This window comes from Oncorhynchus mykiss, chromosome 2, assembly GCF_057628025.1.
Source record: "Oncorhynchus mykiss isolate SJ-2025 chromosome 2, ASM5762802v1, whole genome shotgun sequence".
NCBI classification, from domain to species: Eukaryota; Metazoa; Chordata; class Actinopteri; order Salmoniformes; family Salmonidae; genus Oncorhynchus; species Oncorhynchus mykiss.
The window spans coordinates 78167738-78183597 of NC_143023.1; the positions used below are offsets into that span (position 1 = coordinate 78167738).

The window sequence follows — 15860 nt, forward strand, 5'->3', positions numbered from 1 at the left end:
CTCTCTCCCCCCTCTTTCTGTCTAACTCCCTCTCACTATGTGATGCTTCAGTGTAATGTGTGTACGCCTATGGGATTGTGTGTAACCCAGTCCTCCTGTGTCCCATGGTGCCCTGCAGACAGACCAAGGACCAGAGTAAGAAGGTGGCATCACTGAGACAAAAGGAGCATGTGGAGAAGAGTAGGAACGCCCAACTTGTGGACGAAGCCAAAAAGAGAGAGGACAACATCTCCGAGAGCTCTCAACAGGTCAAGGTGAGGCGTGGGGGTGGGGGGGCGGGGCGGGCTGTATCAATGTATGCGACTAATGTCAACACTCAAAGAAAGCTGCCCTTGTTGTACTAAATGTAGTTTGACATCAATATCCTTAATTGTCTTCTCTTCCTCTCTTCTCTTCCTCTCCCCTCCTCCTGTCCTCTTCCTCTCCCCTCCTCCTGTCCTCTTCTCTTCCTCTCCCCTCCAGGACTCCCTACGGTTGAAGACGGAGCGTATCGAGGAGTTAGAGGAGGCTCTGCGAGAGAGTGTTCAGATAACAGCGGAGAGAGAGATGGTGCTGGCACAGGAGGAGGCTGCCAGGAACCACCAGGAAAAACAGGTACGCTCACATGCAACAGAAGTACACCTGCACGCACCCACACACAAACTTGCAACACAAATACACACACATGCAACAGAAGTACACATGCACGCACCCACACACAAACTTGCAACACAAATACACACACATGCAACACAAGTGGACACACAAACGCACACACTAAAAGAACAGCTTGAGAAGTGCGCACACACATACACGTACAAAGCTACACGAACACAGACACAGACGGCTTCTGTCAGCCCTGCTTGCTACGTTTCACTCTCCCTGCTATCCCTCCTTTTCTCAGTGTTCTTATCTCTAATGTTCTCCTGTTTTATCTCTGCTACTCACTGCCTCTCAGAAGCACTCACACAAACCAATGCATGAGTCCAACAACGCCCACTTTAAGTGGTCTAAGGTATGACATAATAATGCCCCCTCTGTTGTATTTCACCCTTTGGATCAGTAGCTCTTTAGACCATGTTATCATGTACCATTTACCTACTATTCCCTTTGAAATGGCATGGCGTCAACTAAACTAGAACCTTCTGGTTAGAGCCTGACCCATGTTATTTTGGGAGTTCTATTCCGATGTCTAGGAGGCAAAACGTACCGATATATTTGCAGATATACTGTTTTACATCGGAAATCGAAAAGGTGTTTCCCACACTGAATTCTCATAAAATGTCCAATAACTATGCTTCAAATGTTAATTTCATACATTGTGTCAATGACACAACATGAGAATGGCTGCCAGTGTTCAGAAAAGCATGAGATTCACTTTTTTCATCTTATTTATTGAATATCGGTGGAGTTAACGTCCGATACCGATTTATAGAGTTAAAAGGCCAATATCGGCCGATTTTAATTTTTTTTTTTTTAAATTACAATTAAAATTAATTTTTTCTTTTTTTAAAACACGGTGTGCAGATTTTAATATTGGTGGTACATATTTCTAGTAATGTCAATCTGTAACTAGTTGGTAATCGATGATTATACTAACATATGTATTGATGGTATAATTTAGTATTTACAATGCACCCCAGACAATTCAATAGTTATTATTTAGCCATATTGAGTTGTACTGTTAACAATGTGACTTCTATGTAAATGCCAGGTAAATGAAAGTACTACAGTGAGCAGTATATTTAGTGCTGTTTAGAGCTGTCATTGGAGCCCCTTGTTGTACATCCGTCTCCTCAGTGGCGTTGGGTCCAGAAACAAACCCTGGCCCAGGGGTCGGCAAAACCACACAGCAAAGGATTTATTTTTTATGAAAGGATTTTAGTTTTTGGTCAAACGTTTTCAGCTAAAAATGAGAATCTGTTCAAGTATTCCCACTATTAAAAAAAAAAGAGACGTGATCATGTCTCTATGTAATCAAAGTATGAAATTAGTGTGATTTTTAAAATACAATCTCTTTTTGGGCTTAGTTGTGGTCAATTTGCAGTGTACAAATTATTATAATTATGTTCCGACCCCTGACCAGTCGATCCGACAAAATCCAACCTACAGCTGAATTTAGTTGCCTAGCCCTGTTCACCATATTGCTGGTCTATTACCCATCAATCCATTCAGATTTACACTAGTTCCTAGGGGCAGGGGGGAAAAGTACTTCATTGTCATACTTGGGTAAAAGTAAAGATACGTTAATAGAAAATGACTCAAGTAAAAGTGAAAGTCACCCAGTAAAATACTACTTGAGTAAAAGTCCAAAATGATTTGGTTTTAAATATACTTAAGTGTCAAAAGTACGCAGTGGTCTAAGGCATTGCATCTCAATGCTAGGAGCGTCACTACAGACCCTGGTACGATTCCAGGCTGTATCACAACTGGCCGTGATTTGGAGTCCCATAGGGCGGCAGACAATTGGCCCAGCGTCGTCCTGGTTAGGTTCTGGCCGGGGTAGGCCAAATAAGAATTTGTTCTCAACTGACTTGCCTGGCTAAATAAATAAAATACATTTCTTGTTTTTTACATTAACGGATAGTCAGGGGCATACTCAGACTCCATTTACAAACAAAGCATTTGTGTTTAGTGAGTACGCCAGATCAGAGGCAGTAGGGATGACCAGAGATGTTCTCTTGATAAGTATGTGAATTGGACCATTTTCCTGTCAAAATGTAACTAGTACTTTTGGGTGTCAGGGAAAATGTATGGAGTAAAAAGTACATTATTTTCTTTAGGAATGTATTGAAGTAAAAGTTGCCAAAAATATAAAAAGTAAAGTAGAGAGACCCCAAAAAACTACTTAAGTAGTACTTTAAAGTATTTTTTTACCACTGGCTAGGGTGTAAGGGCTAGTGTCTAAGGGTTAGGGGTTCTTTCTGGATAGAGCCATGTTTTCAATAACATACAACCTCTGATGGCCCTACCTCTTTAGAGTGCCTTTGATTGACAGTTCACAAAAATTGGTCTGTACAGTTTCTTTGAATGATGAACACGTCTCATACATTTTTACTTTCTCTGCTCGTGTGTTTGTACTATCTTCATTCTATGGTGTGTGCAGATTGAGGAGCTGCTGGGCGCCATGGAGAAGGTGAAACAGGAGCTGGAGTCCATGAGGGCCAAGCTGTCGTCTACCCAGCAGTCCCTGTGTGAGAAAGAGGCCCATCTGACCACGCTGAGGGCTGAACGCAGGAAACACCTGGAGGAGGTGCTGGAGATGAAGTAAGACAAACATACACTGTTTCCACCCCCCCCCACACCACCACTTTACCAAGTCAACAAACATGTTACAGTCAGGTAATGTTGTAAAACTCCCAGGTAATAGAATATCCTGCACCGTGTAGATGACTCATTATTCTGAAATACCACCCTGTAATTCCTCCTCGGTGCAGACAGGAGGCGCTGCTGGCAGCCATCAGTGAGAAGGATGCCAACATCGCCCTGCTGGAGCTGTCATCGTCCAAGAAGAAGAAGACGCAGGATGAGGTGGCTCTGCTGAAGAGAGAGAAGGACCGTCTGGTACAACAGCTCAAACAGCAGGTATGGAACACTACCTCGTCAGGTGACCTGGGTCTGACCACATGTGCCACTGTGACATTAAAGATGTATTTCAATAATGCTAAGTCTCTTCCTCTACTCATCTCCTCTCCTTTACCTGAAATGGGGAGAGACTAAACAGACCTTAGATAGTTTATAGCTTTTGACTTTGCAGCGAAATCTTGTCAAAATCAAGAGTAGGCAGCCTTAAACTCCTCTCGGCACAGCTGGCTGCTCGATGCACCGTGAGTATGCTGGTAAAATGTTTTCCTTAAGTCTCTCTCCCTGAAATCCTTTCCACATTCTCCTCTCTTCCCCCTTTCTCCTCCATCCTCCCTCTTTCTCGCTCTCTCAGACTCAGAACCGTATGAAGCTAATGGCAGACAACTATGGGGACGACCACCTGAAGACCGCCCCCGACCAGACCAATCACAAACCTTCTCCAGATCAGGTGAGTACCCAGTCAACCAAACAGAATCCTATATATCTAGATAAAACGTGTTGTTGTGATAACACATCTGCAGCTTAACCAGAATACGCTTTCTTTCTCCACTATATGAAGTCATGTCAACTGTCTTTCTGTCCCTAAAGTGATATTGAATCATCACTCCTAATATAACATTTTATCTTTCTTCAGCACCTAAACCTAAGTGTTATCTCTCACACTCTTTTTGTTCTGTCCCATGCACACACACTAACCAAGTGTTATTTTCTAATGCTGCAATTGGCTAAACCATCTGTCCAATAGGATGATGAGGAGGGTATCTGGGCATAGCCAACCCTGTGCCCTCCTCCCCTCTCTCTCTCTGCCAATTTGTTCAGAAGGGTGAGCATGAATGAACGCCAGTCATCTGTCCATTCTTCACCTCCTCCCTGGTTTTCTCTTACTCCATCGTTCAGTGTGTTAGTTCTGCTCCGCCATTTTGTCTTGTCATCCGTTTCTCCTCTCACCATTTTACTTTGGTCCATGCAGTGTTTGGTACATGTTGTCTGTTCTCACATTTGTAATTTCTGTGGGAATGTTATCACTGTTGTTAATGTGTTACCATGGTAATGGTGCTCTGTCAAGTTATGGCAATGCATTGTGTTTGTCTGCCAACCACATACTGTAGCTTGTGTCTGTGAACAACTGAGTAAATCAAATAGTCACACACACACACACACACACACACACACACAGCAGGACACACTTTTGTCCAACATACCATACTCCACATTCCCATCTCCTTAATGCATGTGAGATGCAGCCTTGTTCTTCTTCCTTCTGCATGCTCCATGCTTTTGGTTTAGCATGGTTAAGCCGCTGAAAACACACTGGGACCTAATGAAATGTCATTTTTCTTATCTCTTCCTTTATCCAACTGGTTCCTTCATTTCTTTCTCCCCTCCCTCTCCCCCTTCCCATTGTCCCCTCAAGATGATCCCCCCTCTCCTGTCCCTGAGTGAAAATCGCAGTAAGCTGAAGCTCTACATCGACCACCTGACTGACCTCTGCCACGACCGAGACCCCAGCATCCTCAGTGACCTGACCCCGCCCGCCCACTATCACCACGCCAACCCAGCAGCCTGGGAGGAGGAGCTACACAAGTTGACTCTGGAGCAGGTAACAGTCGGTATTTAATGTCATAAGAAGGAATTCCCCTCGACCACGCCCACAAATTGGGGAAAACCAAACACCCTTTGATGTTTTTCAGCGGCAGGGACTGGGAGCGTAGTCAATTTGATCAATTTTAGAATAAAATTGTAACGAACAATGTGGAAAAAGTCAAGGGGTCTGAATACTTTCCGAATGCACTGAATGCACCTTCCACAGACTTTCAATGGGATTCAAGGCTGGGCTTTGGCTGGGCCACTCAAGGACTTTCACATTCTTGTTTTGAAGCCATTCCAGCCTTGCTTTGGCTGTATGCTTGGGGTGATTTGTCTGGTTGGAATGTAAATCTTTGCCCCAGTCTGTCATTTGCACTCAGAAGCAGGTTCTCATCATGGATTGGCCTGTATTTGTCTCCATTAATTGTTCCCTTACCAGTCTCCCAGTCCCTGCCGCTGAAAAGTATCCCCACAGCATGATGCTGCTACCACCATGCTTCACGGTAGGGATGGTGTTAGACGGGTGATGAGCTGTTCCTGGTTTTCTCCAGACAGCGCCTTGCATTCAGGCCAACGATTTACAATTTTGTCCCATCAGACCACAGAATATTTTGCCTTGTGATCTGTCTTTCACGTGCCTTTTTGCAAACTCCAGGCGTGCTGTCATGTGCCCTTTTCTTAGGAGTGGCTTCCGTCTGGCCACTGTCCCATAAAGCCCAGAATGGTGAAGTGCTGTAGACTGTTGTCCTTCTGGCAGGTTCTCCCATCTCAGCCAAGGAACTCTGAAGTTCTGTCAGTGGTCATTGGTCACATCCCTAACCAAGGTCCTTCTTGCCCGGTTGCTCAGTTTGGTGGAAACATTCAACACTCTAGAAATAGATTTATACCCTTCCCAATATATATGCCTCATCACAATGTTATCTTGGAGATCTAAGGACAGTTTATTGGACGTCATGGTATAGTTTCTGCTCTGACAGGCACTGTCAACTGTGGCATCTTAAATAGACAGGTGTTTTTTTTCTAAATCATGTCCACATAATTGATTTGGCCATAGGTGGACTCCAATCAAATTGAAGTGACATCTCAAGGATTATGAAAGGAAATTGAATGGACCTGAGCAAAATGTTTGACTGTCATAGCAAAAAGGCTGTGAATGCTGATGGAATATTTCTGTATTTGATATATATTTTTAAAACTGTCACTGTGGGTGAGTGTGGGGTATTGTGTGTAGATGGGTGAGAGAAGAAAACACATTTATTCCATTTTGAATTCAGACTAACACAAGTGGAATAAGTCGATGGGTATGAATACTTTCTGAAGGCACTAGCTATGTGTGTGAAAAACAGTTAATCACATGTAAGACATTTGACTCGTGGTAGTATATTCTGTTCGTAACTCCGCTCACTAGTAACATTATAGTCTGTTTGTTGGTCTTGACTAGCTTAATGTTCTGCATGGTATCTAGCTAGCACTCACATGGCTAATGTTATGCCCCCTTTTCATGACAGCACTGAGGGAAGCCCTACAGTATGACGTTTTTCTAAGTAGTAATAACGCTTGAGAGCAGGCAATGTTGTAAAGGAATCTTCATGTACTTTTCTTAAATGTATACTGAACAAAAATATAAACGCAACATGCAACAAATTCAAAGATTGTGCTGAGTTACGGTTCATATAAGGAAATCAGTCAATTTAAATAAAATCATGAGGCCCTAGTCTATGAATTTCACATGACTGGGAATACAGATATTCATCTGTTGGTCAAAGATACGTTAAGAAAGGTAGGGGTGTGGATCAGAAATCTTGTCAGTATCTGGTGTGACCATATGCCTTATGCAGTGTGACACATCTCCTTGGCCTAGAGTTGATCAGGCTGTTGATTGTGGCCTGTGGAATGTTGTCCCACTCCTCTTCAATGGCTGTGCAAAGTTGCTGGATATTGGCGGGAACTGGAACCTGCTGTCGTATACGTCAATCCAGAGCATCCCAAGCAGCCTCAATGGGTGACATGTCTGGTGAGTATGCAGACCATGAAAGGACTGGGACATTTTCAGCTTCCAGGAATTGTGTACAGATCCTTGCGACATATGGTGGCGGATGAATGGCAAGACAATGGGCCCCAGGACCTTGTGATGGTATTTCTGTGCATTCAAATTGCCATAGATAAAATGCAATTGTGTTCATAAGCTCACCGCCACATGGTGCATTCTGGTCATGAAGTTGACATCAGAAAACCGCTCTCCCACACGTTAATATATATATATATATATATGTGGTCTGCAGTTGTGAGGCCGGTTGGACGAACTGCCAAATTCTCTAAAACAACATTGGTGGCGGATTATGGTAGAGAAATGAACATTCAATTATCTGGCAACGGCTCTGGTGGACATTCCTGTAGTCAGCATGCCAATTGTACGCTCCCTCAAAACTTGAGACATCTGTGGCATTGTGAGGTGACACAACTGCATGTTTTAGTGGCTTTTATTGTCCCCCAACACAAGGTGCACCTGTGTAGTGATCATGCTGTTTAATCAGCTTCTTGAAATGCCACCCGTCAGGTTGATGGATTATCTTGACAAAGTAGAAATGCTCAATAACAGGGATATAGACAAATTTGTGTACAAGATATGAGAGAAATAAGCTTTTTGTGTGTATGGAAAATGTATATCTTTTATTTCGGCTCTTGAAACATGGGACCAACACTTTACATGGTGCATTTATATTTTTGTTCAGTAGTTTTTGTAATTGACTTACTTGGCTGTCACAATAGCAAATTATCATCTTAGATATGTTGCATAACTACTTCCAGTCTTTACCTGCCCTTGAACGGTCTAGGTATTTAGAAAAGTTGCTTCTTGTTGGCTTGTCTATATGTCCTTTCTGCTTGCCAGAGATCAGCTGGGGAGACAACCCTACCAAATGGCCCCAAGTAGCCCACGGCGAATCCCACCTACTTGGTGGAATCTCCAGTTTTGCATAAATATCCAATTGCAGAAGGATATTCTAGCTTTAATTTGGATGGATACAGCACACTAGTCCTTACTACAAGCTAACTAGCAAGCTTTATGCAATATACGAAAATGTATTGAGTAACCAGACCCCACAGCTTTCCATTTTCATTGTGACATAATAGCCTGAAACCGTGAGGTTCGTCTAACCTGGTCCTTCTCCTTGGGCAGTTGATGAAACTTAATTTGGTGGTCTTTTTTCTCTGACTAACAAAATGATATGCAATAGTTTTTCGGCATCTTAAAAGCAGGGCTTGCTAGTTAGTCTGTTGGAATCGTCCCTTTGGCTGAGAATCGTGATGTACATTCCATGCCACAGTCTGTCTGTTCATGCTAACATTTTTACATTTAGAATGAAAATGTTTTTAGGTATAATGTAGTTAGTTGATTTAAGGCGAGAAGTGCAGTACCAGTCAAGTTTGGACACCTACTCATTCAAGGGTTTTTCAAGAGTGTGCGAAGCTGTCATCAAGACAAAGGGTGGCTCAAATATAACATATATTTGGATTTTGTTTAACACTTTTTTTGGTTACTACATGAGTTAAATGTGTTATTTCATAGTTTTGATGTCGTCACTATTATTCTACAATGTAGAAAATTGTACAAATAAAGAGAAACCCTTGAATGAGTAGGTGTCCAGACTGTTGACTGGTCCTGTATGTTACAAATAACCAAACAAGCATATCCACAGGCGGGCGAGGGTGCAACGTTGTTTTTAATACCGACTTGGACTATCCCTTCCTCTCTTGTTCCCTGTCTTTCTTTCCCTCTTTATCTTTCTGCACTCTGTGTTATCTAATGTTTTGATTTGCCTCAAGAAAAAATGGGGGTGGGGTTGGAGAAGTATGCTAACGCATTATCTCTCTTTCTTAGTTGGAACTGGAGTTGGAGTTGTGTGAGAAGGAGAGTGGGGAGCTACAGGAGTATGCCAATTCAGTGCTGCAGCAGATCGCTGACTACTGCCCTGACATCCTGGAGCAGGTGGTCAACGCGCTGGAGGAGTCCTGCTGACCGCTCACCTTTACCACCTCATGACCCCGCATGAGCTTCAGGCAACCTTCCTCCCATTTATTCACGCATGATCAGGGCAGAGGGAAGACTGGGCGATTGTACTGCACCCCCACATGCCCAATTATCATTCCTGGGGATATTGACCAGCCTGAGGACATGATGATGATGATGAAGAACAGCCACAAAGTGGCCTAATGGTGGAGGGATGTAGCGGCTTGCCAGTCATGGGTTGTGTTCAGTAGGGCACGTCATACCAAAACGTTTTGAAAGAGAAAACACAGGTAGCACTTTCAAAATGTTTTCTCTGGATTCATCCCTACTGACACAACCATTGTTTTCTCTTTGAATCTAAACCAGTGTTTTTTCTGAATGGTGGAGTGTCGTGGAATAAAAATATTTAGGAACCAGTGATTTAAACCACTTTTTTTTTTTGCTAATTTATTTCCTTTGATTGGCCTTCAGAATCTCCTATGTGAGTTACTGGACAACAAACCTTTTCCCTCAACTCCCCACCTAGATCTATTGCGAGAAACCCCTAGCTGAGTTTTGCTGACTAAATGTAAGGCTTTAGCTATGGCTGACGTACTGCGTGTTCTGTGAACGGCTCTTAAGAAAGAGGGAAGAATCCGAACTTGAATTTCCACACACATTTCCTATTGACATCAATGTCTAATTTATGTGAAACTGAGGTACACTAGCTTCTCGAGTTAGGGAGAGAGAGAGAGAGAAGTTGATTTGAATGGTTTTGCACACAGCACTCCCTTCTATATGAGGTATGCAATGTAAGTTTATTTTCAGTCATAGCCAGCATCCCAAATGATACCCAATTCCCCACATTGTATACTTATTTTGTCAAAAGTAGTGCACTAAACAGAATAGGGGGTCATTTAGGATGCTACCATAGAGTGGCCTTTGAGCGTGCACAGGGATCAGTACTGGACCTAAATGAGGGACCTTTTTTATTCCTCAGTTCTATTGGTGCTACAGCATGGCATAAGACATCAATAAAGATCTAATCCACCAGTCACATGATCTCATCCAAAGTTTCTATAGATATGACTTTTAAAAACTATAATTGTTTCATTTTTTTTTATTGAATTACATTCCCTTAGATGTAAATGTTCAGATGCCCCCGTTCACTGCATCTGTCCAACGCTTCAGAGCTAACTAGGGTTTGTAATGTAATGAGATTATAGGGAATCCTAGTTAAAGACATGACGGTCACTTCTCAGTGGGTTTGGACTTTTTAAATCAGTTTGTAAATAACTCATCAAATACGTACAGTGACTATATAAAGGTAACCCAGTGGAAGATGTTGTGAATTCTGTTTAAAAAAATATATATACAAGTGAGAAGCTAAAGCAGTGCAGTCCCGTGTGTCTCAATTTGTCTGCAGACAAGATGTATTTGACAGTACTGCCATAAGTCGCAAAGTCATGTTCTATAAATATATATACATATACAAAGTATGATGTTGACCATATGGATATATGCATTGAAATGTTTGCAGAATCGTGAGGAGCAAGTCCCTCTGAACAAAGTTGTGGATCGTGTCCTCAGCTAAAACTGGAGAAATGTGTCAAATGTTTAATGTGTCAAATTAACTACAAACATTTTCAAACCGTGACTGTGTAGAGGGAGACTACTTTTTTTTTGCATTTATTTCTAAATTGTTCATTTTTTATATATACACTTTTGCCACATATGTAAACCTTTTACTCTTAGGTTCCAGTGTTTTGTTTTTTCATGTTTGAGATGTGAATGGGTGTTTGTGGGAATGACGCTCCCTAGACTGTGTTCCTCTTATGTTCTCTCACATAGTAGTCTGACCCTTTAGGACCGAGTGGTCTCCAAGCATGTTTGTCCTGTGGCCTGATTAGTGAGAGTTGTACTGTATAGAACAGACATCACTCTCTGCCAGTCTGGCATTTTGTAACTGCTATATACAGTGCATCCCTATGCCAATCAGTCAATGTTTGAACAATAATAAAAACCTACAGTTCAGCTTGCTCTCCAGGACCAGAGTTGGAGACTAGGTTACTGTTCAGGTTATTTTATCCTGCCTCTTGTCTATAGGCCCTATGATGATACTAATTTTTAATCACATCCTGGCAATCCCAGAAGTAATGACTGATCTGAAAAAATCACGAGGTCAAACCAAAGGTTTCCACTCCTCAGCTTTCACCTATCCAGGTCGTTAGAATATAGTTTGATTCTAGGAAGGAGGAACAGGGCCCTAGCCTGTGTATCCCTGCCTTTGCCTTAATGTCTGTGGACTTACCATTCTGTGATGACTTTGTTTTTCATTTCGGAACAGTGCTTGCTGTTAAAGGGGCTACTACTACCAAAGTCATGGTTCACTTTTTTTTTTGCGTTTAAAGTTAATGTACTGCCTTCTGTGTTGATGAAAAAAAGTTAAACTATGTAAAAAATAAAGATGAGTATTTGCATTTTGTATATGTATGTAAATAAATATATCCTATCAATCTTTGACTCTGGGGATTTGTTTACAGGAGCACCATGTGTATATTTATCAGCAGAATTAACATTTGTCTCTATTTTTAATATCTGCCTCAATTGCTAAGAATGGTTTTCATTCTCTCAGACCCTGTCCTGCTGTTAATCCAGTCAAATGTGACTGATGAGCCCTCCCCTCAACTTCTGGATAGGTGTGTGTAAGCAGTGACAAACTCCTAACGCCATGGTAGGTGGTAATCCACCATTTTACTTACATATGTATCAGGTTCATATCAGCACACAAAGGGGATAGAAACAGAGTGGCCCAATTTTGTCAAACTGGTTGTGCAATCTCAAACCTATAGTCAATCTGGTCATAATTGTTTCTGGACCAGGCATATAATAGAGCAATAATGTTCAACACCCTGCACCTTCTGCCTTGTTTTTACAATAGGTAAACCACTTACTGGACGACAGAACTCAAATTAAAGAATTTCCCCCCAATAAACATTGTGCGTTTTTATTAATAAATATCACTATTGTATGAATATAAACATTTTAAATTAGCCTTAACACTCCAATATCTTTCCTTGGAGGCTTTACAGGAGAAAATATGTAGGTTATTGATATGTTGCATACAGAAATACATATTCTTGATAACCACGGACAAGATAAAGGGCTTTATTCAATCTATCGCTGAAGCATTAAATTGCTAAAAGATTTAAAGGTTATTTCCGATTGCGCCGACATTTGCAGCGTTTACCGTGAATGCAGTCTCCACTAACGTGGGAACAGTGCCTTGAAATTTCAATCATGCTGTAACAACTTCCGCGATAAAGATTGAATTGAGCCCAAAGTCTATTTCCACTCTCCATTCTAAAGTCCCCAGGAGGAAAAGGCAGTTTACCCCTGTCATATCCACACTGTTCATGTTGACAAGCTGGAGTAAGGCATATTACAATGTTTGATACAGTGTAACTCCTCAGGAATGGGAACTACCAATTAAAAAACAAAACACTTCAATTTGAAGTACAATGTTCTGGACTACAGCCATTCATAAAAAATACCTTCATCAACATAAGCAAAATACTTCAGCTGAAGAAATCCCCTGCTCACACCTTCAATCCAAGGCCTTAACGCCTTTGTGCAGTGTTAGGGACTGTGTTTGAACAGAGATATTTTGCATGAGTCATGTCTATCATCAATACTGGTAAACAGTTAAAGGGAAAGTTTAAAAATGAGTTTGTTTTGCATGGAAAGATGCTGTGTAGTGTGGTTGTGTCCCAGACAGTACAGTTTCTTGAATGGATGAGGTAGCTAGTCAAAACCTTATAGATGTGATACAGGGACAGGATAGTTAACACTGAAATAAGAAAGCAATTTTACCAAAATAAGGGGTGGAATATTGCTGTGACAGTGAATGTTTAAAAAGTGTTTCCTTCTGCTAAAATTAAGTCACAGTATTGTAGCTTTTAAAGATAATGTAATAGTCTACGAGCTGTTCCGCTCAGGTAATCTCTGTGGATGAAAAATATTACAGTGAAAACCCCACTTGGCAGTTCATCCCAGTTTGGCTTTCACCTAACTTTCTCACTCTCCGTCATCTGCCAGAGTCCCAGGTTTAAAACTTTAAGGCACGGGAGCTGCGTTATCCTCTCCAGGCCCCGCTTGGTGATTTTGGTACACCCATACAGGTCGATACCAGTGAGCTGCGTCAGGTGGTCAGCAATCAGCTCCAGCCCCTTGTCAGTGATGCGTACACACTGCCCAATGTTCAGCGTCTTGAGCTCGTGCATCTGGCGCACCATCCGGTTGATCCCGTCGTCACTGATGTGGCAGGAGCACAGGGACAGAGACTTGAGCTGGTACAGCCCCTGGGCGATGTAGGCCAGGCTCTGGTCACCTATCTTGTCGCAGAAGGAAACGTCCAGGCCAGAGAGCTGCAGAGACCCCATGGCCAGGTGCATGATGCCCATGTCACTGATGTTGTCACAGGACCGCAGGTTGATGCTTGACAGGTGATTCATGTTCGACAGATGGATCATACCTGCATCCGATATGCCTCCGCAGAAGCTGAGGTTGAGCACCTTGAGCTTGGCTAGTCCCTTGGAGACGTGTTTGAGGGACAGGTCTGTCAGTTTCTGGCAGTCCTGTAGTGTCATCTGCTCCAGGGAAAGGCAGCCTTCGGCAGCGCTTCGGGTCATCCCAGCCAGGTGACCAATGCCGACGTCTGACACATGCCTGCAGCTCCGCAGGTTAAGGCTCTTGAGTTTGTGCAAGCCCCAGGCGATGAGAAGAAGGCCTGTGTTGGTGATGTTACTGAGGCCTCCAAGTTCCAGCACCTCCAGGTTTTTGAGATACTGGGCAATCCTACCCAGGCTTGAGTCTGTGATTGGTTTGCAAAGGCTGAGGTTGAGGATTCGCAAGGACGGGATGTCTTGAACAAACGCATGTCCGAGGCCGTTGTCCGTGAGGTTAAAACAGCCACATAGGTTAAGGCTTTCGATGTTTGGCAGCCCCTGGATTACATAGCTTAGGCTTCGTCGTAAGCTTAGGATCTGGACCTTCCTAATGCCTCGGGTATGGAGGCTGGGGAACAGGGACGGGTTGGCCCTCCGCAGATGCAACTTCGCTTCCACCCCCCTCCACACAGACTTGTGATACGAAGCGTCCCTCCAGGCCGCACACACTTGGGCAACCCTACCTTTGTCCCTTACGTCCAAGTAACTGAAAATTATAGCTAAAATTTCCGGGAAGAGGCCAGATATGTGCGTTTCCATTTCAAACATGTTTGGAAAGGGAGAGGTTAGATAAAACTAACCAGGTATCCGCTTATTCGAGTAGGCTAGCTAACTGTTAGCTAGCTAAATTAGGTAATGTTACTCAGGAAAATAACCTGTTCAAAGTCCAACCATCTCTTCATAATGCATATCCAACAAGAAGTGTGGAGGTTGTGTTATAATAGCTAGGTTATAATTATATTATTCTAATCAAATGAGATAGCTAGCTAGCTACGTCCTACAAAAACTTGGGATAGCTAACGTTAGTTAGCGTACTTAAAGGCGGAAAACAGTGACGGTCAGGCGACTCTACCCAATTTCAAGTCAGATGACCGCTGTCGTTCTTCAAACGGATCCAGTCGGTCGTTCATTTTCAAAACAAAAAGTAGAAATGTATTTATGAAAACCGCAGTCTCTGTTTCTTCTGTGTCATCGATTAAAATACAACGTTTCTATTAGCATTTCGGTTCTGTTGTGGGATTCTTCCTGTGCTGCCTTTGTCTGACCAACCATTTCAAACTAGCTTGCTACGCAGAAACAGTCAGCAGCACTTCCTTGCTTTGGGGGGTACAAAAACAATTCACATAAACGATTGACATTAATACGAGAAAACGTAATACATGTAATAGGTCCAAATTAACAACACAAATATTAAAAAGTTAGACATGTTACACATAATCACTTTTCTCAGAAATTCTAAAGGATTTTTTGTGAACCACCCCTTTTCATTCTTGGTTTCGCCCAATTAGTAACAAGGGAGCTGTCCCCTGAAAGCGACTTGTGTTTTTTCTACTTGAACCACATTCTTTTAAATAAGTAATTTGTTATATAAATACACAATTTCATGAGTTTTAAAGTGAGTGCCCATACTCACGAATGGGCAGGAATGAACCATGTTGATAAATGTGACCTGGACCAGGGTACAACCCGGTTACTTCATCAATAAAGACAAAGGCTAGTTATTATGCAATATTGTACAGCGTCCCAAAGTTCACTTTTGGGATGTGGGATATTCGTTCTCACTTCTTGTTCGATTTTCACAACCTCTATTTGAATAACGTATATACATTCCTACAACAGCCAGAACATTTACTTCAAACCTCCTTCAAGTCACCTTCAGTGTCTGTCAGTAGGAAGCAGGGCCTGTGTAACCAAACACAAACTCCTGATAGCATGAATGCTCTTCAAGGGCCACTGGAAACCAAATACTCCCTTTATCCTAATGGTCAGTTCACACCAGTGGTCAAACTCTGGTAAACACTCCATCTAAGGAGTAGGGGTGATGGTTTAGCATATGGTCCATAAGAAGAGTAAGAATATATTGAAATCTAATCAATCATCAAGGAACATCTTCTTGTGGGGGAAAGTGACAAAATGAGTGGTCCTTGGGAAAATGTGATGCAATTTTCATGAATCTATGTAAATGTGAATCTTGTGGGATGTGTGTTTTGTCC

General features: G+C 42.3%; 2 protein-coding genes across 4 annotated transcripts in view; one reads left to right on the forward strand and one right to left on the reverse strand.

The window, feature by feature from the left end:
* LOC110496871 (ELKS/Rab6-interacting/CAST family member 1) overlaps nucleotides 1-11655 on the forward strand; it is a 32894-nt gene extending 21239 nt beyond the window's left edge. For 2 of the 3 annotated variants that reach the window (XM_090208576.1, XM_021572904.3), the window contains exons 14-20: nucleotides 119-254; nucleotides 463-594; nucleotides 3086-3246; nucleotides 3417-3564; nucleotides 3917-4012; nucleotides 4979-5164; nucleotides 9032-11655. In XM_090208576.1, coding sequence (XP_090064702.1) covers nucleotides 119-254; nucleotides 463-594; nucleotides 3086-3246; nucleotides 3417-3564; nucleotides 3917-4012; nucleotides 4979-5164; nucleotides 9032-9169 — 997 coding nt within the window. In that variant the 3' untranslated portion in view covers nucleotides 9170-11655. Of the gene's footprint in view, nucleotides 1-118; nucleotides 255-462; nucleotides 595-3085; nucleotides 3247-3416; nucleotides 3565-3916; nucleotides 4013-4309; nucleotides 4388-4978; nucleotides 5165-9031 lie in introns of all 3 variants that reach the window. The other variant, XR_016488492.1, reaches the window with a different exon arrangement.
* A 477-nt stretch (nucleotides 11656-12132) lies between these two features.
* LOC110496900 (F-box/LRR-repeat protein 14-like) lies at nucleotides 12133-15496 on the reverse strand. The gene has a single exon (XM_021572919.3). It carries the CDS (start codon nucleotides 14413-14415, stop codon nucleotides 13204-13206), a length of 1212 nt encoding a protein of 403 aa, XP_021428594.3. The 5' UTR covers nucleotides 14416-15496; the 3' UTR covers nucleotides 12133-13203.
* Between the last annotated feature and the right edge of the window lie 364 nt (nucleotides 15497-15860).